General features: G+C 42.0%; 1 protein-coding gene across 1 annotated transcript; it reads left to right on the forward strand.

The window, feature by feature from the left end:
* On the forward strand, positions 1–22,819 carry LOC308219240 (rap1 GTPase-activating protein 1-like; the record flags this gene model as incomplete). Its single annotated transcript, XM_080613871.1, has 17 exons — positions 1–18; positions 1,768–1,815; positions 2,913–2,951; positions 3,032–3,223; positions 8,473–8,576; positions 11,894–11,972; positions 12,260–12,313; positions 12,404–12,487; positions 12,744–12,844; positions 13,471–13,600; positions 13,846–14,001; positions 16,190–16,261; positions 16,436–16,522; positions 17,166–17,300; positions 18,805–18,951; positions 20,179–20,282; positions 22,699–22,819. The coding sequence occupies 17 exons, from the start codon at positions 1–3 to the stop codon at positions 22,817–22,819; spliced, it is 1,671 nt and encodes a 556-aa protein (XP_080469997.1).
* Between the last annotated feature and the right edge of the window lie 147 nt (positions 22,820–22,966).

The raw sequence follows: 22,966 nt of genomic DNA on the forward strand, positions 1-22,966 counted from the left end.
ATGATTGAAAAAATGCAGGTAAGGAGAAGTTATTCTGCCAAACTTTGGGATCTCTTGATTTTGTTTTCATAGCCAACTAAATAATCAGCTCCTATTTGTCTTGCCACTTCAGACCCAATACCCTTTAGTTTGGACTTGCAGAATATTTAGCTCTCCTAGGCCCAAGCTTCTGTACCTACTCTTGAATGGGGTTTCAGAAGCGTTTTCCTGTGTTCATTTCTCCAGCCATCACGATGGAAGCAATAGACACAAATTATTATAGTTGTGTCCTTTGCAGAAGTGTGATTCTGAGTGAAAATCAAAGCCGCATTAAGGTATCGCTGGCATCTTTGTCATGAAACTATATATCTGCTGGGTGGCAGCTGCTAATGACAGGTGATTAATGGGATGTTAACATAACTGTATTTAGTAAGGTCAACCAGTTTAATAAATAACTACTGCAGACCCTGTCTTTAACTTGCAGAAGACAGGAGGACTCGGGCTTAATTCTCTTATGGAAATATGTGCATTTAGCTGCATATATTACATTATAAAATTAAAATAGAGTAAAAGGGGAAAAAACCCAACTCTGCCCTACCAAATAAAAAGATCGTGATGTAATAATGTGTTATAAAAGATCTTTAAAACTGAATTTTCAGATGATTTGTGCACAGAGCATTCTTGGAGACTACCAAGATTTTCTCTGAATAGTACAACATTCTTTAAAATGCTGCAGTTAACTTTGACCTAACATAACATGTAGCATGGCACATAACTCCTGCTTTTTATTATGTGCAGGAATTAAACTTATAAGAAACAATTAACTTATTTTCTGGAATGTGGGTGATAGAATTATGGGCATGAGGAAAATGCAAGACTTTGGTGGGACTGCAAAGGTGAGGAGGTAGAAGGTAGCAGCAAAATGCTGGGCATTTTGTAACTCAGTATAGAGTTATGAGGCTGACGCATAGAGTTATTTGGCAGACTAGAAAGGAAGAGGGAGGGAGGGAGGGACTGAAGGTGTATCTTCTGTATATTCATGTGTATACAGATACAGACCTTGAAACCGCTCTGCTGACACTGAAACTATGGGATATATTCTCAGTACTGTAGAATAACAAGCATGGCTAGCTCATTTCACTGTGCTAGAAAGTGAGGTGGAGCGTGCAGAGCTTCTTATTCAGTTCAAGAGCATGTTGAAAGGTGTGACAATCCTTTCCAGGCCTTTTGGAATCTGTATAAGGAAGAATCAATAGCAGATTTCCCTTACTGGAAGACTGTTGCTTAAGATTCTCAGTGTTTATCAGTTCCCAGCTTACCATATGAAAGCTGTCTCTCACTGGGTTTGGACCTCTTTAGTTAAAGATATAACAGAAGGAACTGATAGGAATTTCAAACAAATGCAGACCACCTAATTTTGCATCTAGATTGGTTTCTTAGCTGCTCATTGTTAAGACATAAGGGGTTTTCATTTAGCTTGTTTTGTCACATGGCTTTCACTAGAAGAATTAATAACTGCTCCTGAAGTATGGCAGCAGTTTCTTGAAAGAAAAGCTTTCTGCTTTTAAAGAGGTGTAAAGTGAGGGGAGCTTTCCAGTTTTGATGCCGAACTAAGGGACTGACCAAGTTCTAGCTTTACTCCTCGTCTTTATTCCAAACTTGCATAAAATAGAAGTTTATGGAGAGAGACAATTACTTATATTGGAGGTATGGAGAAGGACACCAAGGGTAAGTGAAGCAGACGTGCTAAAACATAAGGTTCACTGTCTGTGACTTTTATGTTTCCAGGGAAGTCGTCTGGACGAGCAAAGATGTTCCCTTCCAGCTCCTCTCAAGGTCAGGCCAAGTTGTTGTTGAGAATGACAGATAATTACTGACCTGGCTTGCAGTGTATTTTCACCTTGAGGTGAACAGGGTGCCTGCAAACAGCCCAAGAACGCATACATGCTTGCTTTCTTTTTTGTTTCTCCCTTGAAGTTGCTGCACAAGAGGGTGAAACTGTGTAGCTGAAATAGAATCAACACTTTCCCTTTACAAATTTAAGTGGTTCCAAGAGGTGTTTCGTATTATTAACAATCTTAGTTTTGACTAAGTAATTTCTTTAAATTTATTAAGTTGAAAAACTATAATAATAGTTTTGAAACCACATTGCGTTTATTTCAGTAGTCTGCTTGAGGACTCATATAGATGCTACTAGAAAGCTGGTCTATTTCCCTCAATATTCGGCCAGTAAGAACAGATTCCCAACTTCAACGTCTGAAATTTTCTCCATTTCTTCAGTCCCCGCTCAGGCACAGTAACCTTAAAATCAGCCTTGACATCGAATTTAATCCTGGAATGACTTTGAAAAGAAGCTGCATAGAGAATTGATATAGCTGAATTCTGACAGAGATAGTCAGTGCTCTTTGTGGTGATGGAAGGGGCATCCAACTGGCATAAAGTGGCTCAGATACTGCTCCTATTCTAACTGTGATGCCTCACGACTTCTCAGTTGTATACCACAGGTCTAGCTATGGAGATGACACAACGTTGATCCCTTTGTCAATAATAGTACTATTTCTGCCATCCCTACTGTCATCTCTGTCTGGAGAAGAGCAGCAGCTGTCTAACACTGTGTGGAAGAAAAGCAGAATGGCTCTCACTCTTAACCTCATACAATTTCCCTCTAGTTTGGCTACCTCTTCATTTTGTACACCTGTATTCTGTGTAGTTTCAAAGAGGAAGGTGGGTGAAACCTGATTCCTAAATTTCTTGTTCTCGAAGTTCTATATTGCTGAGACCTGGAAAATGGAGTCTAACCTTAAATCCTAAAGTAAAACTCTAAAGATGAACTAGGGCAGAGTGGAAGCTGAGGGCACAGCTTGCACCGTCATGAATTCATAACACTTTAAAAGATGTCATGCATTTTTACTAATGGTTTCTTCTGATTTCAGACAGAAGAGGAGTATATTCCTTACCCCAGCATCCACGAGGTGAGTTAGTACTGCTCTCCTCTGTTTTCCCTTGGACTTATTGGCCTGTCAGCATTCATGTTCTCTGTCCTTCCGCATAGGTATTACAGAAAGGGTGGCCGTATCCTCTCATTATCTTACCCCAGTTTGGGGGCTACTGGATTGAAGGGACCAGCCACAACCTCTCCAGCTCGAGTCCAACTCTGTCTGATGTACCCTTTCCCTGGAGTGGTAAAGTGAAACTGGAAAGTGACCCTACAGCCAAGCTGTACCGCAAACATTTCCTGGGGAAGGTAAGGGTGTCCTTCAGAGCCTTCTCTGCCCACCCAGCCTCAGGGCTGAGATGCTTCTCAGGCTTTTTCTGATGGACTTAGAAATAACGGCACAACTGCTGCATTTCAGTTCCTCATGATGCCATGAACTAATGTAAATGAGGTACAAACTACCATATGGCCTGTAGTGTTTCAACTTGGTCCTGCCCCTCTGTGATATGTGCATCATCCTGTGTGCTAACAGAAGAAAAAGATTCGCACAGGAAATGCTTATATTTGGTTAAGAAGCTCTTCTGAGGCTCCATGACAGATAACAACTTTGGGATGATTAAAAGGGAAAAAGTGTAATAGTACTGGGAATTGAGATGGTACTGTTTTTAGAGGGGACTTCAGCACTGACACTGCAAGCTCCTCAGTAGTAAGCAAAATGGTTCATGTTTCTCAATAGCAAGTATAGTCATCACAGAATGTGCATGAAGAAATTGGACAATGTGTTTTATAGTTGTTTGATTTAAGTTAGTTTGGTGCTAAGTGTTCATTGACTTCCAATCTGACAGATAGGGAAACAGAGCTTGGCCTCACAAAGTGAATGTTTGCTGACTGGCCATTAAGGTCTTTTAGCCTGTTCAGGGAATTGATCGATTCCCAGACTAGATCTCAGGATGATATTAACCATCAAGAACAAGTGAGAACAAACCCATGATCTCATCTGAGATTTGGTTCATGGCATAAGGAGATAAGAAAGCCTGACAGGTATACTTGCAAAGCATCCTATTCAGTGTTCTCTGTCTGCAACTGCTTAACAAGTTCAAAGCTAGGGAAAAGGTGAACCTTTGAGCAACGCTGAGGACCTGTTCTGTGGTAGTTGGGCTTGTCTGAATGATCTTGTGTAGTATTCAACACTAGAAACCAATATTAATATGATGTTTATATAGTGTCCTTTGTGGAGGCTTCCCCTCTAGACTGAAAGATAGGAAGAAGGTTGTAAAACTTTATGTCTTACACTGTGGGAATTATTCAATGTCTGTGTTGTTTTCAAGACTATAATAAAGAGAAGTAGTTTTAAGCCAGGAAGGATTTAATAAAGGTATGCCTTGGGAATACCAGACAGAGAACCTTAGGATGCAGTTTCACAAGCACTTGAAGCTGACGGTGTTGATGAGAGAAACTTTCTTGCCATACATTCATATGTGGTCATGTATTTCTCCATTATGCTGTCCTTTCCTTGTGCTGGTTTAAGTGTTGTTGCTGCAGTGCTCTGAATATGGAGTATTCTTAGTAGAAGGAGCTATGTCTTTAAGTTGTTAGTGTGAAATTCTAGCTTAACCTAGGGTAAAGAGGTGGAAACTCTTTGAAGTAGTCAAAGGACATTTTTATTATTAGGTGTAACTGTGATGATCTCTTTTGTTACTTTAAAGCGTCTCTAATTTTGCTTCACTACAAGTCTGTGCTTTTAGTAAACGTGTTCTCCAACTTGCTGAGACTGCAAGTCTTCTCATATTCATAATAATTTTCCTCTGGTGTGCAAGTACATGTGTTTTGGAGCTTGTTACTGTTTTCCTCTCATGAGAAGCCCAAGATAGAGCAGATATGCAGAGAGGGCCGGCAAGAAGGCAACCTTATCAGGTATTATTTCAGTACCAGCTCAGCCTTAGTGGCTCTGCAGTTGACAACAATTGCAGTAGAGTCTTGGTCCTTGTTGTCATCTGACTGACAAACAACACCTTGAACTTTTCCAACAAGAAGGCTTCAAGTATATCAACAACTGGAATAATGATGCTGCCTACTCGGTATTGTAAGTTTTTTAGTTATCTATCACTGTTGTTAGTTTTAGATGTTCAAGTATCATAATATTTCTGTAGGTCATTGTGTAATCAATTCGGCCACCAAGGCTGCTTGTCTTCCTTCTTCAGGGATGAAATTATCCCAGTATTTACCAGGTGATGCAAATTTGCCAAGCTTTTTCAAAGTTAATTGTTTTCCATTATTTTCAGTTGTTTGATGGAAGAGAATGGGCTAATGACTTTTGAATCCTGGAAAGACCTTTTTGTGTTCTTTGGCTTCCTATTGCTAAAAGAACTGATGAGACACACCAGGCTCAGAAGCCTGTGTCCCATTTTTTGGTCTTTGTAGCTCAGTGTTAAATTTGGCTGCAGCTAATTTCAGGCTTTGGCTTCTATTCCTTTGTTCTGACTTCTAGTCTTGACTTTTAGTGGCATTGTGCCATCTTTTTCCTTAACAGCCTCTACTGGACATCCACCTGAGCATGTGACTTCTTTGATTCATGTACCTCTTTGATTCTAAATTTCAACTGCCCATTGAGCATGCTCTTTTGCTCCTGAAGTTTGCCTGTTCCTCAGCTGCTCTGTCTTTCTGCCCTTGGACACAATGACTTCTGCACCTGATTCTTGTTCACATCACAAAAATGTATTAGTATCCTGAAAGTCATGGCCATGGAGAAATAAACTGTCCTGTCAGCCTTGGGATTCCCTGGATTTCATCTTTTCTTCCCAAGTAAGATAAGTTCAGTCACGACCAATAACTTGTGTGACAGATCAGTCCGGACTCCTGTGATTTGAACACTGCAGCCAGCAGCCACATTATTGTGTTTGCTGCTCTTTACCTTATACCTTATCTTTTCCGGGACCCACTGTTTGGATGATGCTAGCACCAGAAGCCACGAAATTTCTTCCCCGTAAGTCAGTAGCAGGGCAGTTCTGGGTGTTCTTGTGTGGTTTTGTTTGTTTTACTTTCTGCCTCAGAGAGGAAGAGAGGACAATGACATAAGGACTCTAATACTTAAAGTAAGGTCAGTAGCGTCACCTTCACATGCAGGTTCAGGGTAGTGACTGTGGTCTTGGTTATTCTTTTTCCTTCTCCACAGAGAGGGGACTGGTTTCTCTCTGTGTCCACCCACATAATCAGAGGATTTCATTAGATGTATCTTCACTTCACAGTGAGTCAGAACTATAACTAATAAGAAAAAAGAGTTCAGAGTTTTCCCACAGCAAAAGCCAATCTCACCTGTGTGTTGAGAGAGGTTGCAATCCACCAGAGAAAGAACAGACCTTCTGTGTTTTCTAGGCAAAAAGCTGAGGAAGGAACCATCAGATGAGCAACTCTTTGATCAAATTACACACTTTGCTCCTATGGAGTTCTTCTTATTTTTTTTTGTGTCCAGAGTGTTCCTTTCACAAAACGTATTCCAAATTTGAAAGTTCTGACTGTACAACTGGACACTTACCTTACTGTCCCAGTGCATAACACCCTTGTGTCATGCAATAAGGCTTCCCCTGAGTCTTGCAATCCTAGTTACTTACTTCATGCTCCCTGGCTGTCTTCTCAGGTTGCAAGTGCCTCTGTCCTTGATTTGAGGTGACTGCTATTCTGGTGGTAGAACAGCCCGTTCATTAGTTGCAGGGCTGTGCAAATCTCTCTCCCCCATTTAACTCAACCATGACAAACACTTCTACAACCAACCAGCATAAAGCCTTTGGTGTATATCAGAAAATAATTTGTACACACTAAAATGTATGCAGGGTACTTTGAATGTATCTTTCAAGTAAGCTGGTGATAGACAGCACTATGATTATGAAGTACATCAACAAGCCAGATAGCAGATGGTGCCTCTTCTCTGTGAAGCAATTGACCAGTGGAATTGAGGAATCAAGCTCCCCATTAAAGTGTGTGCATTTTATCTCCTGGGAGCATCTGACTTTTCAGTGAGTGGACAGAGGTTCTTTTTCCTACAGAACCATGTGAGTGCATAATCCAGCTGGGTATCTTGACGTACATCATCTGTCTACAGGAGATTCCAAAAGAAAACCTTGATTTTTTTATTACTTTGTTTTCTGTTGCCTAAACTGGTTCTGCACTGATGATTTCTGTGGACACATTCCTGATTCCATTATCAGCAGATTGCTGTATGCCATTCTCCTTGTTTGCGTGGTGCTGAGGCATAAGGAGGCACTGATAATTCTGCCTGCTGTAGGGTAGCTGAGACTGTTTTGGTTTGGAAATTCTTTATTTTGTTTTATTTATTATTACTTCTCTTTTCTGAGAAGGGGTCCTACCCCAGCTTCCATCGGTGCTAGCTCAAAAGTGTGATACAGATCTCACTATATTCTCTTGGGTTGGAGGCTGAATATTGGAATGTATTACTGCCCCTTTCAATAGAAGTTCTTATTAGCAGCAAGAGATTAAGATATTCATCTAATCAAATCTAATGCAAGGAGAATTGGATCCCCTGCATGACATTCACTAGTCTCTATGTCCTGCTTATACCCCAAATCCAATAATTTGGACTGTTTGCTGAAAACATGAGTCCAGTCTCAGTTCTTTGGTCAGAGTTTATACAGCAGCCAGCTCCAAAACCTAGCCATAAGGTGGTTTTCCACTAGGAAGATAGGAGTGATCTAAGCATTTCTGAATGATTCCACCTATATAGTATTCTCATTGTGCTAGAGGTTTCCGTTCACATCCCCTGTCGAAAGGCCTCTAACCATTTGAGGTTAAAGGTCATATATATATGTTGTACCTATCTGTCTCAGTATATAAAATATATATTGTTATACCCAGGCCATTGGCTGTATACCCAGGAGAAATGTGTGACTGCAGCCACTTGCATATAGATCCTGTGAAAATGTTTGCATTGCAGTTCATTGTGTGACTGAATGACGTGCTCTGTTGAAGGCACACTCCACTAAAGCTTAGCTTTAGTGTAAGTAGTGTTAGTGGCACTGATGAGACCAGTCTTCATCTGCAAAGAAGTTACCTGAACCTCTGATGGATCCCCACTGAGGTGTGAGTGCTCTTACAGATCAGCCACTTGGTATAATGATCCTGCCATTACTCGTTCGTATAGAAAATTCCCATGACCCCATCCAGCTGAATGTGCTGGAGACCACTACTTAGTTGTGAAGGGCCTGAATGGATACAGGGAAAGTCCGTGAAAGATACACATTTATTTACAGGAAAATTGATTTCTTCAAAATGTGTTGCTGAATGTTCTCATCCTGTTCCTTCTCAGGAGCCTTTATGATGATGGGCAGCTGAGGAGAAACTGAGCTGAGAGTGGATGAGCTTTGATTGATATGCTTATGCAGTGATCATCAAGGGGCTGGGAGACAGCGTATGCCTATCTTCAAGCATGCCATTGCTAGTCAAAGAAAAAATCAGCTATTCTTGGGTGACAAGTTGTATGCAAAAAATCTGGTAAACGTCTCTGGGGAGCGTGTTGGGAATAAAGCATTTTGGCTTCCTGTTTTCAGGAGCATCAGAACTTTTACTCCAGTGACATGTCCTTGGGCTACCTGGTACTTTCTGTGAAGTATGAACAGATCGAGAAACAGGAAAATCTACGCCTGTTGCTCAGGTAATAGTGCCTGTTGTTGAAGTGTGTGTCACTGTGCGGTGTCTATCACCTTACCTTGAGCTTTCTCAATATGGGTGCAAATCTCATGTCTTTCTCCAGCAGTGAACTGCGAAGAAACCTTTGAGCCTTCTTTTCTTGCCTTTCCCTCTAAGTTTCTCAGCAGTTTCTTTTAGGAAGCTGAAGTCATGCTTGCAGGTGCATCTTTATACTGGGTGAACGTCTGTTCTTCTCTCAAAAAGAAAGTTTTTATTCTGCTTACTTAGAGATACACGAGTACTCTCTAGGAGAATATGGATTCCCTGATGGAAGGCAGCCTAGCCCAGGCCTTTGGAGTTTGTACTTGAGACTAAACCTCCCTTAAAGGTGAGCTAGAATGTTCTTTAGCTTCCCAGGACAGCTTACAATGTGCCATAACCTTTAGGGCTTCCACAAAGAGCCATTACCTGGGTAATGTCAGATGATGAATGAACTAGAGGACGAACAGAGGTGGATCTTGCACAGGTGAGAGGCACGCTGCAGGAAAGCTTTTTACCACACTGTGATGCACTTCCAGTAGGCAATATGCTACTGGAACCCACTGATGTGCAGTTGCTGCTGACAAGGACTCACAAAGGACTGAGGAAAGAATACTGGTTGCATAGGAGTTGGCTACAGGAGAAGCAGTGGTGATTTTTCTCCATTGTATGTGGAGAGCACTTCAGAGTGCCACGCAGAGCAATAATCTGGGAAGGGAGAGAGAGCCTATTTGTGAGCTGTGCCAGGAAATATTTCCTACATGGAAGAGACTGGTGAGGAGAAAAAGGGTAGTAATTCTTTTATTAAGATACTGTATTATATGCAGTGCCTTTTGCGCAAGAGCTTTTTATAACAGTTTGAAGAGGTCTCTGACAGCCCAATATTTCCTCTTCCCTAGAAAGACATATCTCTTTTAATATACATATATAGAATCATAGAATAGTTTGGGTTGGAAGGGACCTTCAAACCTCAGCTAGTCCGACCCACCTGCAATGAGCAGGGACATCCTTAACTAGGTCATGTTGCTCAGAACCACATCCTTTGTCCACTGATGTAGTTACTCCACCATAGAAGGCCACTAGCTTGGCCAGGCAGGACTTGCCCTTGGTAAAGCTGTGCTGTCTTGAATCACCTCCTTGTCCTCCATGTGCCTTAGCATGGCTTCTAGAAGGATCTGTTCCATGATCTTCCCAGGTGCAGAGGTGAGGTTGACAGGTCAGTAGTTCTGGGGTTCCTCCTTTCTACCCTTTTTAAAGCTGGGTGTGATACTGTACTTTTTTCAGTCACCAGGGGCCTCACCTGACTGCCATGACTTCTCAAATACCATGGAGGTGGCTTAGCAACTACATAAGACAATTCCCTCAGGACTCTGGGATGGATCTCATCAGGTCCCATAGATTGAGTACGTTTGGGTTTCTCAAATGGTCACAAACGTGATCCTCACTTATAGTGGGAGGGACTGTGCTCCCCCATTTCCCACCTTGCAGTTCATCCACTCGAGATGTGTGGGAAGAGAGCTGCCAGTAAAGACTGAGGCAAAAAAGTTGTTGTGTACCTCAGACTTCTGCTTGTCCATTGTTCCCAGTTCAGCAGTCTTGCTCACTGAGAGGGTGCACACTTTCTTTGACTTTCCTTTTCTGGTTGACGTACCTGTTATTCTTTGCATCCCTTGTCAAGTTCAGCTCCAGCTGCACCTCGGCCTTCCTAACCTCATCTCTGCACAACCAGGCAGCATCCCTATACTCTTCCCAGGATGTTCCTGCTTCCATGGCCTGTGCATCTCCTTCTTGCCTTTTAGTCTGACCAGTAGCTCGCCTTCCTTACTCGATTTTTACACGGGGGATCGCAATCTCTTGTGCTCTATGGAAAATGTCCTTAAAGATCTGCCAGCCCTGTTCTGCTCCCTTGTCCCTGAAGGCAGGGGGTCCTGTTGACTAACTCCATGAAGAGCTGGAAGCTGGCTTTCCTAAAATTCCGGGTCCTGAATGTACTTTCTGCCTGTTTCACCTCCCTCAGGACTGTGAACTCCACCAGTGCATGATCACTGCAACCCAGGCTGCTTCCAATCTTGACATCACCTATTAGCTGACCTGTATTGGTGACCATTAGGTCCAGTATCATATCCTCGCTGGTAGGGCTATCTATTTCCTAGCTGAAGAAGTTATCCTGAGTGCACTCCAGGAGTCTCTTGGATTGCCTACAGCTCACCGTGCTACTTTTCCAGCAGATGTCAGGGTGGTTGAAGTCTCCTAGCAGGATAAGAGCCTGCGAGTGTGATGCCTCCTGTAGCTGGAGTAAGAAGTCTTGAGTTGATTGGGCGGCCTGTAATAGAACCAGTCACAAGGTTTCCTTTATTGCCTTGGTCCCTGTTTCTTACCCATAAGCTTTCAATCAGCTTGTGGCTATTCTTGAGAGACAACACTTTGCACTCTACTGCTCTCTTGATGTAGAGGGCAACCCCTCCACCCTTCCTTCCTTGCCCATCTCTTCTAAACAGCCTGTAGCCATGGAGAGCTGCACTGCAGTCATGGGATCCATACCACCAACTTTCAGTAATGGCCACCAGGTCACAGCTTTCTAGCTTCATGGTGGCTTTCAGCTCCTGTTTGTTGCCCCTGCTGTGTGCATTGGTATAGTGGCACTTCAGCTGCACTGTTGGCCTCATCACCTTCTTAGAGGAACACTTCTTAATTCCTTTGGAGTGTTCTATTTGTGTTTCCCTGTTGGCTCCTATTTCCTCAGATGCCCCTTCTTCATCTCTGTGAGACTTTATGTGTGTTCCTCTGCCATCAGCGCATCTCAGAGCCATCAGCTGAGGATCCTTCATCAGCTTTCTGGAACAATGCTACACCAGTTTCTACCTCTTATACTTGACATAGATCTGCTTTCTGAGGCTGTCTCCAACATACCTTTTAACAGTCTTTCACACATTCATTGTATAATCTTATGAATCCATTATAATGCTGTGTCCATGGATTGTATTTCAGCATTTAGATTTCTGTGAAAGAAAATAGTGGTTGTGGGAGAGCAAAATACTTCTTCAAGCAAGAAAAGAATGCAAAGGAGCAAGAGACTAAGCATCCTTGTTTTGTCTTCCTCTGCTCCCCACAACAACTGTTGAGCAACAGGAAGTGTAAATAACCTCCCTTTTCTAGTGATTTTATGGACCAGACTTCAAATTAATCCTGAACTTAGCTGCTTTAAGGATAACGTGAAGGAATGGCTACTCTTTCTTTAAAGAGCCAGTGTTGCTTGTGTCTCCCTGCAGCCTTTTCTCTAATTACTTTTTTGTTTTGTATCAGGACTCGGACTGGCACCAAACATGACCTGATCCCCATTTCCTGTCTGAATGAGTTTCCCAATGCCGTCCAGATGGCAAAGGTGAGATTCATGCTTGCCTGACTGTTCTTAATGCCTCATTCTTCAAGTTGTTTTTACCTCTGTACTCCCACTTCCCTATTTTCTACTATTCTCCAATAGTACTGTCATGTACTTCTCTTTTACGCTTCCCTTTATCTTCCTTTCTTTCTCTTCTAAATTTACCTCCGAATTTTTGCCTGACTCCTATCAGATAATTGGAAGCAGTGCCCATGCTCTCATGCCCACAGTGAACCAGGACACATGATAATCTCACTTCTGTTTCCCTCTTGCTCTCTCTCACTCAACAGCTAGTGTGTGAGGATGTGAATGTTGAACGCTTCTTTCCTGTCCTCTACCCCAAGGTACAATGTTCTGATATGTCCGTATGTCCCTTTTCCATTAAGGTATGGCTAATGACGTCCAACTGATAACTTGTATTTTCATTACCTCAGGCTTCGCAGCTTATTGTTGCTTTTGATGAGCATGTCATAAGCAATAATTTCAAATTTGGGGTCATCTACCAGAAACCTGGACAGGTAAGCTCCCTTAGATCCCATAATAATTGAGGCAAAACAAAAAGAGTCAGTTCTCTTAACTTAAGTGTAATAAGAAAGTCTGTGTTATGCTGTGAGAAATACACATGCTGTAAAGAGAGAGGGTGGAAGCTTCATCCATCAAGTTGATTGATTTGTTTGTACAGGTCCTCAAAGCTGGTTGAACTGTGTATAGAAATTGCTTCCTGTTTCTTTGTACTGCTTGTGCTCCTTACGACTTCTCCTTTGTCTTTTGAAGACGACGGAAGAAGAAGTCTTCAGTAACACAGAAGAGAGTCTGGGTTTCCTGGAGTTCCTGGATTTCCTTGGTGACAAAATTCAGCTGCAGGATTTCCGTGGGTGCGTACCCAGCGCAGTTAGAAAGCCAGATGGAGTTAAGGAATACCGTGTGTTCAAAGGCTGTGATTCTGCTAAGTGAGGTGTCCTCTGAATCCCAGTGCAGGTGGAGAAGCCCAGAATGCTTTTGCCAGCAATCCTGTCTGGGAACAAGTTGGAGCTTAGGTCTGTGCTGGTATTGTCATTTAAAGGTCTCCTTGTATCTTAATCTGACTCACAATATCAGCAAAGAATAATTTTACTGGGCTATGCAAAGGTAAGTTTATTTCACAATGGTGTGGGTCAGTATTGTTTTAGTCTCTCTTTAGGGCAGCTCATCCTTCCTGTATTTGTAAAATATGGATTGTGTTTCTCAGAAGACTGTCAAAGAAAGTAGCTCCTTTGAGGATCCCTGGTTTAACTTCATGACTTTTAGCAAGCACATATGCTCATCAGCTTAAATACTGTGCAGCTTCAATCAGTGCATTTGTTTGGGGAAGATTTATTGCCTTCACTATCACTGATTTCTTAATATATATCTTTGATAATATTGATGTACCAAGCTACTGTTATTGATACCATCTTTCTTCTCTCCACTTTCTAATCTCTGTCCTAATGCCTGACCGATGGCACGGTATGGATTTGCTCAGGTTCCGGGGAGGCTTGGATGTTACCAGAGGTCAGACAGGCACTGAGTCAGTCTATACAAACTTCCGGGGCAAGGAGATCATGTTTCATGTATCTACGAAGCTGCCCTTCACAGAGGGAGATTCCCAGCAGGTACTGAAGGGAAAACGAAGGAATACAACAGTGGGGCTAAGAGAGGAGGGGTATTTGGTGAGGGACTGCATAGAGGGGAGAATGCCCAGCTGCATAATTACTGCTGGGGTAATGGTAAAAGTAGTGATGAGGGATTTGGTTGAACACATGGGTTAGAGATGCTACACTACTCATGTTTGAGGCTCTATTATACCGTTCTGCTCATTTTCACCTACCTTCTTGCTTTATTATTTTTTCCTCTCCAGCTTCAGCGGAAGCGTCACATTGGGAATGACATTGTAGCCATCATCTTCCAAGATGAAAGCACACCTTTTGTCCCTGATATGATTGCTTCTAATTTCCTACATGCTTATGTGGTAGTTCAGCTCACTCATGGCACCACTGGGGACACACTCTACAAGGTAGACAGAGCCAACAGGTTCCTCTGTATTGATATACTGATGCCAATGCTTGAAGTGAAAAGCTGTTCTTGGGCCTTTGGGAGAGGTGTAGGTTCAGCCAGCTGTCATCCTAATTTGTTAAGTATCTATACATGAAACCTTGAATGTAGTTATATGTTTTTCAAAGTAGCTGATGAATTTCTGAGCTTAAAGCTTGGGAATTCAAGGAGGACGAGTTAAAATGAAAAGTTCTGCTTACATCAAAGAGCATGCGGTACAATTGATCCTATTTTGAGAGATGTTTTGCTTGTACTATATAAGTCACATCATAAAATTCATTCACCTGACTGACGGCCATGTCTGCATTGCTCATGTGCACAGCACAGTGCTTGAGATCATGCACTGCCTGAACCTGTACATCAGGTACAGATGGTTGGCATAACCTGAGCCAGCTACATGTGCTTTGGGGGATCCCAGAACTGATGCCCATCTGGCAGGAAAGTGCTCCCTGTTAGGGCCCTCCAGTTGGAAGAAGCCCTGCCAGAAGATGAATTCCCTATCTGCAGCCTTTGGACACAGCTCTTTCTGGCACATGACTCTGTATGGATGCCTTAATGTTCAACTTTGTCACGCTGAGACAGCAGAAAAATATATGGAAGCTTTCATTCTGTGATGGATTTTCCATTGTAGAACCATTTTAATCAAAGTGCTATGTCTCATGTTATGTAGGAATTCTGATTTGGTGATGATGAGTCCTTATACCATGGAGGTCTACAAGAACACCAAGAATATAAAAATGAGGACAGGTTCCCCATCTCCACTCCCACCAAATAGGGTGCTGGGGATGGAACAGCCACCTTCCATTGTTCCTTTTGCTATGGGCAGCCAGGTCTGTAGTTAAAAGATAGCCTCATGTTGATCTGGGGCATGGTGTTCCAGTTCTCCTCTTGTCCTCTATTTTGTAGGGCACAGAAATTCACTGGATTTTTTTTTATGACAAGAGAAAGAGCTGGGGAAGCTTGATATTTGTCTTGTCTCTTTCTACTACTCCTGTTTTCATCTTTGCCTGTCTGCAATGGTCTTGTTTTTGTTATTGTGGTAGGGTTGCTTGTATCTTTTAATGAAAAACAAATAGAACCATAGAATCATACATTAGTTTGGGTTGGAAAGGACCCTAAAGATCATCTAGTTTCAACCCCCCTGCCATGGGCAGGGAAAGTAGTCTCAGTCTGGACACTGAAGCCAATGTAGAGTGTTCTGTAAGGTTTTTCCAAGGGGGTGTTAACTTACTCTGCCTTGAGAGTGTTCAAGTGCCTAAGAGTCTGCAGTTTGGGAACATCTTTTCCTACCCGTTTTGCCTTTACTTAAGCTTTAGTGCCTAGAGGTTAAATTGGAATATTAATGACATTTATTTCTTTGAATCAACTTCTGCAGTCGAAAAATGAAAAATGCACAGCAGGATTTTAACTAATAGCTAGCTATTGAGCGGCCTTGTAGCTATTGGGAGGTAGACAGCTAGGGAGAGGGGGGCCTTGTAAGTAGGGGAGCTGGCCTACAATGTGAGAAATCTGAATTAAATCAAGGGCCCCTTTCCTTTTTTCTCTTATTGAACTCATGCCTCTCATGGGCTCAGTGACATTTACACTGAAGTGTTGAGGCAGTTGCTGTTGTTATGCTGTTGTTCCCTGTTGTATGAGATGGCAAATAATGGTATTGTTCCATTACATGTGTCTCTGAGAGGTGGCGTCACAGATACAGTGCACACAGAGGGGGCTATCTCCACTGAGGATTCTCTGTCAAAAAACCCCCATACATATTGGTACATACAATACGGTACAACCATATTGGCAAAGGATCTTCTAGTGGAGGTAAATATTGCAGGCTGAATAGAAGCATCTTGTTGTTGTTGTTCTAAATACACTGGTTATTATTAAAAATATTTACTGAAAATACTGTTTAAAAAACTTCAATTATTTCAATTGATTTTTGTTGCTTAATGTGTGCACATCCAGCTGACTGAATTTCGGGGAGATAAATCAGCACATCCATTCACTGAGTTCAGAAACAGATGGGTGCACAGGGCAGCACACTGGATCTCTTTCAGCTATATAAATGTTCAGGGGGGATAGGATGTACCATAGTAGTTTGAAGGCTTTGGTAGTCTCATTTGTGTTATAGTACTTATTTTTTGCCTCTTATATTGTTTCAGGTTTCAGTCACAGCCCGAGATGATGTTCCCTTCTTTGGACCCCCTCTGCCAAATCCAGCCATATTTAGAAAGGTTTGTTTCTCTGGTCCAGTGTTGATGGCAGGGGGATGTGGCACACACCCCTGTGTTCTGAGTCAGTATTGTCAGTCTGGCTAAGGGTCTTGGAGGTCTAAGGAGCAGTAAGGTGGAGTGTGCTATTTTTATTACTGTTTTCATCTCCAGTCTAGTCTTCATCTTGACTTGTAGAGTGCAGAATTCCGTGAGTTTCTCCTGGTCAAGCTCATCAATGCTGAGTACAGCTGCTATCGAGCTGAGAAATTTGCTAAATTAGAGGTGGGTCTATTGCCTGGTTGCTCCCATTAGAAGTTATAAAAACTGCATTTCTGACAGATTAAGAAAATACAGTACAATTGGTTTACTTCCTTCTAATATTGTGTTGCTTGAAAAAGGAAGATGAAATGGGATCATAATCAGCTGTGTGATGCTTCCTTTCTATTTCACAGCAGGTGTGATAGAATATGCACAAGTGCATTCTAATGTAAAGATCTAATCCTCAAGTCAGAATGGGAATATGATGCATTTCCTTCATTTTGCTGGAGGAAATCATCTATTAGCTGAAACTGAGTATTGTACTTCAGGATTTATATTGATATTACTGATTTTTGGTTCAAGGTACCAAAATTCTGTTCCAAACTCTGCTGCTTGCCTGATGAATTAAAAAACATGCCTCTGTTACATCACCTGTAAAAAATACTGATGTCTTTTATGACTTGCTTTAGAAAGGCCTTTAGAGGGCTGGGTGTTACTGTCATATATTCCATACCTATACAGCTAAAGCCACTTCATACTGTTCAAAGTAATTTTTGTGATGATTGGTTGATCAAGGAGTATGTGAGACATTGCGAAAAAAAGAGAGGAAAAAAAAATCTCTTCACTCTGAATAATAACTGTGTTTTCATTCCTGATATTGATGCAGGAAAGAACCCGGAGTGCCCTCTTGGAGAGCCTTTTTGAGGAGCTACAGCTTCGCAGCCGCAGTATGATGGGATTACCCATAGGGGAGGATGACAAGATAGAGAACGGCAGTGGGGGCTTCCTTGAGAATTTCAAGGTGAGCCATAGCGGATTGATTCATTACCCAGTTGCTCACACTTTTCTCAAGTTCATTGGGTGTCCCTCCAAGGAATATTGACCCTGCTGAGCAGCTGTGCTTAAGTCTTTCCATACTTTCTTGAGAGCATCTTCAGCTGTGCTTTACCATGTCTCTTAAGAAGAGATATTTTTCCCCTTTCTGTGTTCTTCCCTACAGAGCTGCAGTGAGGTCCAGGGTGGAATTCCATGCTGTCCCTCAGAAGTCGTTGTACTTCTTGCTGGTGTCAGATGGGGTTTCACTCCATGACTACAGAAGGAGTGTTTGCAAGAGGAGCTGTAATAACTAGTAGCAAGCAGCTTTCAGTTCCTCCGGCAGATCTCTTCCAATTCATTCTCACTATATCTGAAAGAGTTGCAAGAGCCACTGCAAGAGAGTTTCTAACATATCTGTTCATGCACTATGTACAAACACTGTGATGCTTTACTTACCCTGTAAAAGCCAGAGTTAATTTACCTTTGTTCAGTGTAGATGATGCTTTTCTTTTTTGTGATGTCAGGATCAAGTGACAGAACTCACGTTTAAAAGTGATCGAGATGATATCAGGAAGCAAAGTTTTCATGTGAATAGGCAAACCTGAGTTTTGAACCGATTATATCGAGAGAATCTTGTATCACTTTTCTGTCTACTTCCCTTTTCCACTTCTGTGGATAATTCCTCAACATTTCTTTTGTATAATAGGTTATCTGTCTGGACAGAGAGATGTGTTATAAATAGCACTTCTTCAGATGACCTCCACCTGCTTTGTATAGGGGGCTGGTTAGAATTGTTAAGGGCTATGAAACTAATCCATTCAGGTACAGGTTTGGTAGCTATATGCATAGCTTTGGTCAGAGCTGGGAAGCTTTAGTGAGGTTTGTTCTTACATACAATCTGTCTATCCTGTCTTTGCTGCTAACCAGGAATTTTGGACTCATCCATGTCTTATCCTAATTATCCCAAAATGTCCTTTTTCTGACTTGTAGCAGATGTTGCGACTTGCATGTCACGTAGACAGATGACCTTTGGAAAAGGTTGTAAAAGGCTGAGTAAACTTAGAAAATGGCTTTTTCAAATGCTGCCGACTTTGATATGGCTGCTTTCCCATTGGAACCAGCACTCAAGTTTGTGCAAGACTGAACCTTACAGTCTTGAACAGTATGATTTTGGGTGGGACTCGTACAGATTATGCTGGTCTATCCAGTATGCTGGGATAGTAGTAGGGAATTTATTGCAACAGGACAAGGGAAGTAAAAGTAGAGAAATGCTCAAGGAAGAGTTCTTCCCTGGCACTGAATTGCCTAGGACCAAAAATGGGTAATATCTAAGATGCATCCTTCTAGGAATTAGGATGTCTGTGGTTCTGGTGTTGGTCTGTGACAACTTTCCACCCAATCTGTTGTGCTTTATTTTCATACTACCCTACCGTGTGCATGTCTATATGTGTATCTGTGTTTGTCTGTTTCCCTGCCTCCCTCCTGTTCAGCGGGTGATCAGAGGCCGCAGCCAGAGCCTGGATACCATGGGAATATCCATGAGAAAGCAGCAGCCAGCTACCCTGCCCAGCCGCCCCACGCCAGCTGGCCTTGCCCTCAGCCAGAGTGTCGCCGAGGGCCCTAAGGCTGTTGCTGCGGTAAGGTATTTGGGTAGGCTCTCATGAGAAACCTGGCGTACCTTCGTGACCCATCCATAGGGTTTGTTTCTCTTTTCCTATTAGTTTGTCCTCTTGTCCCTCTGTGAATCTCTTACTGTCGTATCATCCTGTTTGACGAGTGGTGACAGCACGCGTTGCAGTCTGTTTTATCTGTGCTATCTCTAGCCACAGTTCAGCTGTAAACTAGAGCTGACGTTGCAGACTGGGGGGAAAAAAGCCAAACATGATTCTACATCAGACATCTATCTCTGTTATCCTGGATTAGAGCCTGTACATTGCCATACCTTAAAAGGATGCATGCAGAGTGGTTTGACCACAGTGGTATTGTATTGTCATGTGGCAAGAGCTCAGAACATAAGGACACTAGATCTGTTCCATTTGCTTCAGTTTCACCAGTCAGATTATTTTCTGTAGGATAAACCAGGTGCACGGTGTTTATTCAAGGTGCTATTTTGCTGTAAATAGAACTCGCATGTTGGGATGAAGCAGCAAATTAAAAAAAACTTGGGGTGATAAAAAGAGTGAGTATTTCCAGTCATCATCAAAGTCTTTCTTATTTGATGAGGATACTAAACATCCTTGATCAGTGTAAGCATGATAAAACCATTACAAACATTGCCAGGAAAGGATACGTGTTTCTGATATTGGAAATGTGGTTACCTTGGTCAAAATCCATCCAATTGACTGTGATCTCTGCACTAATGATGTCAATACAGGCAACCAACAAGAAAACATCTCTGTGTAAGCCAGGAAGATGCCTTTCAGTGTGGGAATTCCTTGGTGACAGTTTGCTCGGTTGCATGAATTCTGTATGTCAGCACAACAAAGTCACAGAATAGCAACAACTTGGGTTTGCTGCCACCTCCTCCCCTTTTAACTTGTAGTTTTCTTACCTTCTCCTTCTCTCATCATATGGGATATCTCCCTTCCTGAGTCTCTATCTCTGTATATGGGCTATATCTCTTGTTCTGCCTTTGTTCCTATATCTCTCTGTCTCTTTTTCATGCCACCTTTATAAGCCTAGCTTCTCTTTCTCACTGACAGAGAGTGCTCCTTGCACTGGTGGAGCTGGGCCGTGCTACCGTATTTCAGAGTAAAGGAGAGAATCTGGATCCATGTTGCAAACTCCCTATCCCATGCTTCCAGTTCTCCACAGTTCTTCCTGTCTTGTTCCCCTCCTTTCTGTCACACTTTCCTTTTTTGTAGTCTTTTGCCTTGCCTGGTAGGAGCCCATCACGTACTCGAGCCAGCCGCTTCCATGGGCGACGGAGTAGCGCTATTGGCATTGAGAACATACAGGAGGAAAAGAGGTATGAGCTGTGGGAAGATAAGGCAGAGAAAAGAAAGCAGGAGGAGATGAGAAAAGGAGGATAGAAAGGCACATATAAGGACAAAAGGGAGTCAACAGGAGTGAGAACTGAAATGGAAATGGTTGGAATGGGAAGAAAAGCCTGATTGTTTACTAATGGAGAAATGGCTAAATGACAGAAACAGACAAAATAAAAAAGGACGTGTGGAAGTGGAGAGTATCAATATTTGAGGAAGAAGGGAGGAGACAGGTGAAGGAACATAGTAAGACTGCTCTTGAATATTGTGCAGTATGATCCAGGACAACTGATTCTCCTGTTCTGTATTTGCCACTTTAGCTAAGAGTCAGATGAAAAGCTTTTACTTTGGAAGGGGAAATTGGGGGTGTATGTGTTTGTTTTCATGTTAAAAAGTTCAAATAGGCAAAACTGCCAGTATCTTAAAGGGATTAAATTAAAAATGCTTTAAGTCAGAATGACTAGTGTTTAAGTTAGATGGGCTTAGAAAGAATTATAATGAAGAGGTAACGTATAGATTCAAGGCATGACTTGGCATATTTGACAGATTACAACCATTCAGAAGTTGTCTGTCGGTGATGAGAGATTATTTAGGTAAATGGATAAATTTGCCTAACCTCTAGCTGAGACACCTTTTTAAGATTATAAAGTCTTAAAAGTCACAGGAGTGCTCTGCATCTATTGTAGTTTTCCCAGCTGCAAGAATTCCAGGGAACAGTTTAATGACTCAGTGTAAAAGGGGAAAAGCCATTTTCTATGTAGAAACCAGTGATTTCACACTAGGGATAATTACTACATTTTTCCCTTCTTTCCAATTATTATCTTGGACCTTTCCTTAATGAGGTGCCTATGACTTAATCTGAATATAAATACTATAGAACTTTCTTAAAGAAAAATAAAATCTGAGCCAAATTCCCTGTAACAGTCTCAGCCAACACAGTAACTACAGCTCCTGACTACATTAAATAGTTTTGTACCTTATGCAGCTATGCCCCTCAACCCCTTACTTTGTGAGCAGCATCCTTCACTATCCTCTTTAAAGATCTGTAAAAGCTTTTCTACAACAAGGAAAAATCCTGAATTTTTCCTTTTTTTTCCCCTCCTTGCTCTTTGCTAGGAGGGAGTTTGGTTTGTTTTGCTTTCCTTTTGCTTATTTGTAATCTTATGTATGGGACACAGTGAGTGTTTTGTGGAAGCCTTGTTGGGTAATTCTTGAAGGTGCAGTTTCACTAGCAACTGGTCTGTTCTAAGTTCATTGCTACTGAAAAGCAGGTACCATACTTTCCCCTTCCTGATTTCTCTTTCAGCTGCCCCATCCTGTCCTGTTCCTTGTGATGGCTCAGATGCTTAGTGGACCCTTCATGGAACTGATTCAGCCCATTAATCTAACAGAAAAAGTACCAACTTTCTTTTATTGGATTAATTGGCTGCCAGGTTCTGCCATGAACTGGCTCATGGAGAAGTCTGATGGGTACCAAGGCAGATGGAAAGTACACTCAGCAAGAGTGAAGGAAGCTGGAGCGGTCTTGCTCTCTAACAGCAGTGTCCTCCACATGTCCTGTGAGACTTCACCCTGAAGCTTTATGATATGCAGGCTCTGATGACAGAGCTGACCCAGTGCATCCCACTAGTTCCTGTGTCATATAAGTTCCAGGGTTGTTTTTTGTCAGGATATTTTCCAGCCCCACAAACATTTGTATTAACACAACTGAGGGCACGAGGAGCTGTGATGTGAAGGGGTATAGGTAGGATCAACTGGCCAAGAGAGCAGAAGAGGAACTTTGTGAACTCCATCACTGAAGCCACAACCCCCCCCCAGCGAAATCCTGAGTTTTCCTATCCTTTATTAAACACTTGTCAGTTACTCACACAGACAGCTTTCTGCAGAAGCGTCTTTGCAAGTACTAGTAGCAATCAAACTAATGGAACCATCCTGAAACAGGGAAATTTGCTGAATCCTCTTTTATGCAATAAATATATAAATATATTTATATATTATGCATTATAAATTTATACATTATATAAAAAGAAATATAAATATGAATATATTCTATGCAATAAATAAGCTCTAATAAATCATAAAGCTTAAAATCAATGAAATGGGAAAATGGGGAGGGGTAGAAGAAAATGTTGAAGAATTTAAGGAGAATACTGGAATTATTTTATGCTTTTATATCAATTCATAAGGAGTTTAAAGTTGGTAGCTTCTAATATATTGCCCTCAACAGGTGACAGCTAAGGAGTCTGTCCTTTTCAACACGACTGCATTTGCTTCCCTTTCTTGTGTATACAAGAGATCTAGCTTTGTATTCTTGCAAGGAAGTGGCTTGTAAGGAAGTGTTAGAATAGACAGTGGTTAACTCTATCCCTGGGCTATAGCTGGTTTCTCTTTTTGTCCCAGCAGAGACACTGCAGAGAGGATACAGAAGGTGCTGGACAGTCCAGGGACGTTCTTTGACCTGAAGTCTGATGGATCATCCAGTCCCAGCTCCCCAGAGTTCCCCAACAGGAAGAGCAAGTGAGTTGAAAATCATGTTAGTATTTGGAAGTTGCTCACTGTGTTTGGTATTGGCTGAAGTGTGGTGGTGCATGTCTTGCTCTGTTGGAGGTTTTCCTGACATTGTCCACATCAGGCATTTCAGCATCTTAAAAGTTAGATGTCTTCTGGC

The sequence above is a fragment of the Psittacula echo genome, assembly GCF_963264785.1.
Source record: "Psittacula echo genome assembly, chromosome: 3".
NCBI classification, from domain to species: domain Eukaryota; kingdom Metazoa; phylum Chordata; class Aves; order Psittaciformes; family Psittacidae; genus Psittacula; species Psittacula echo.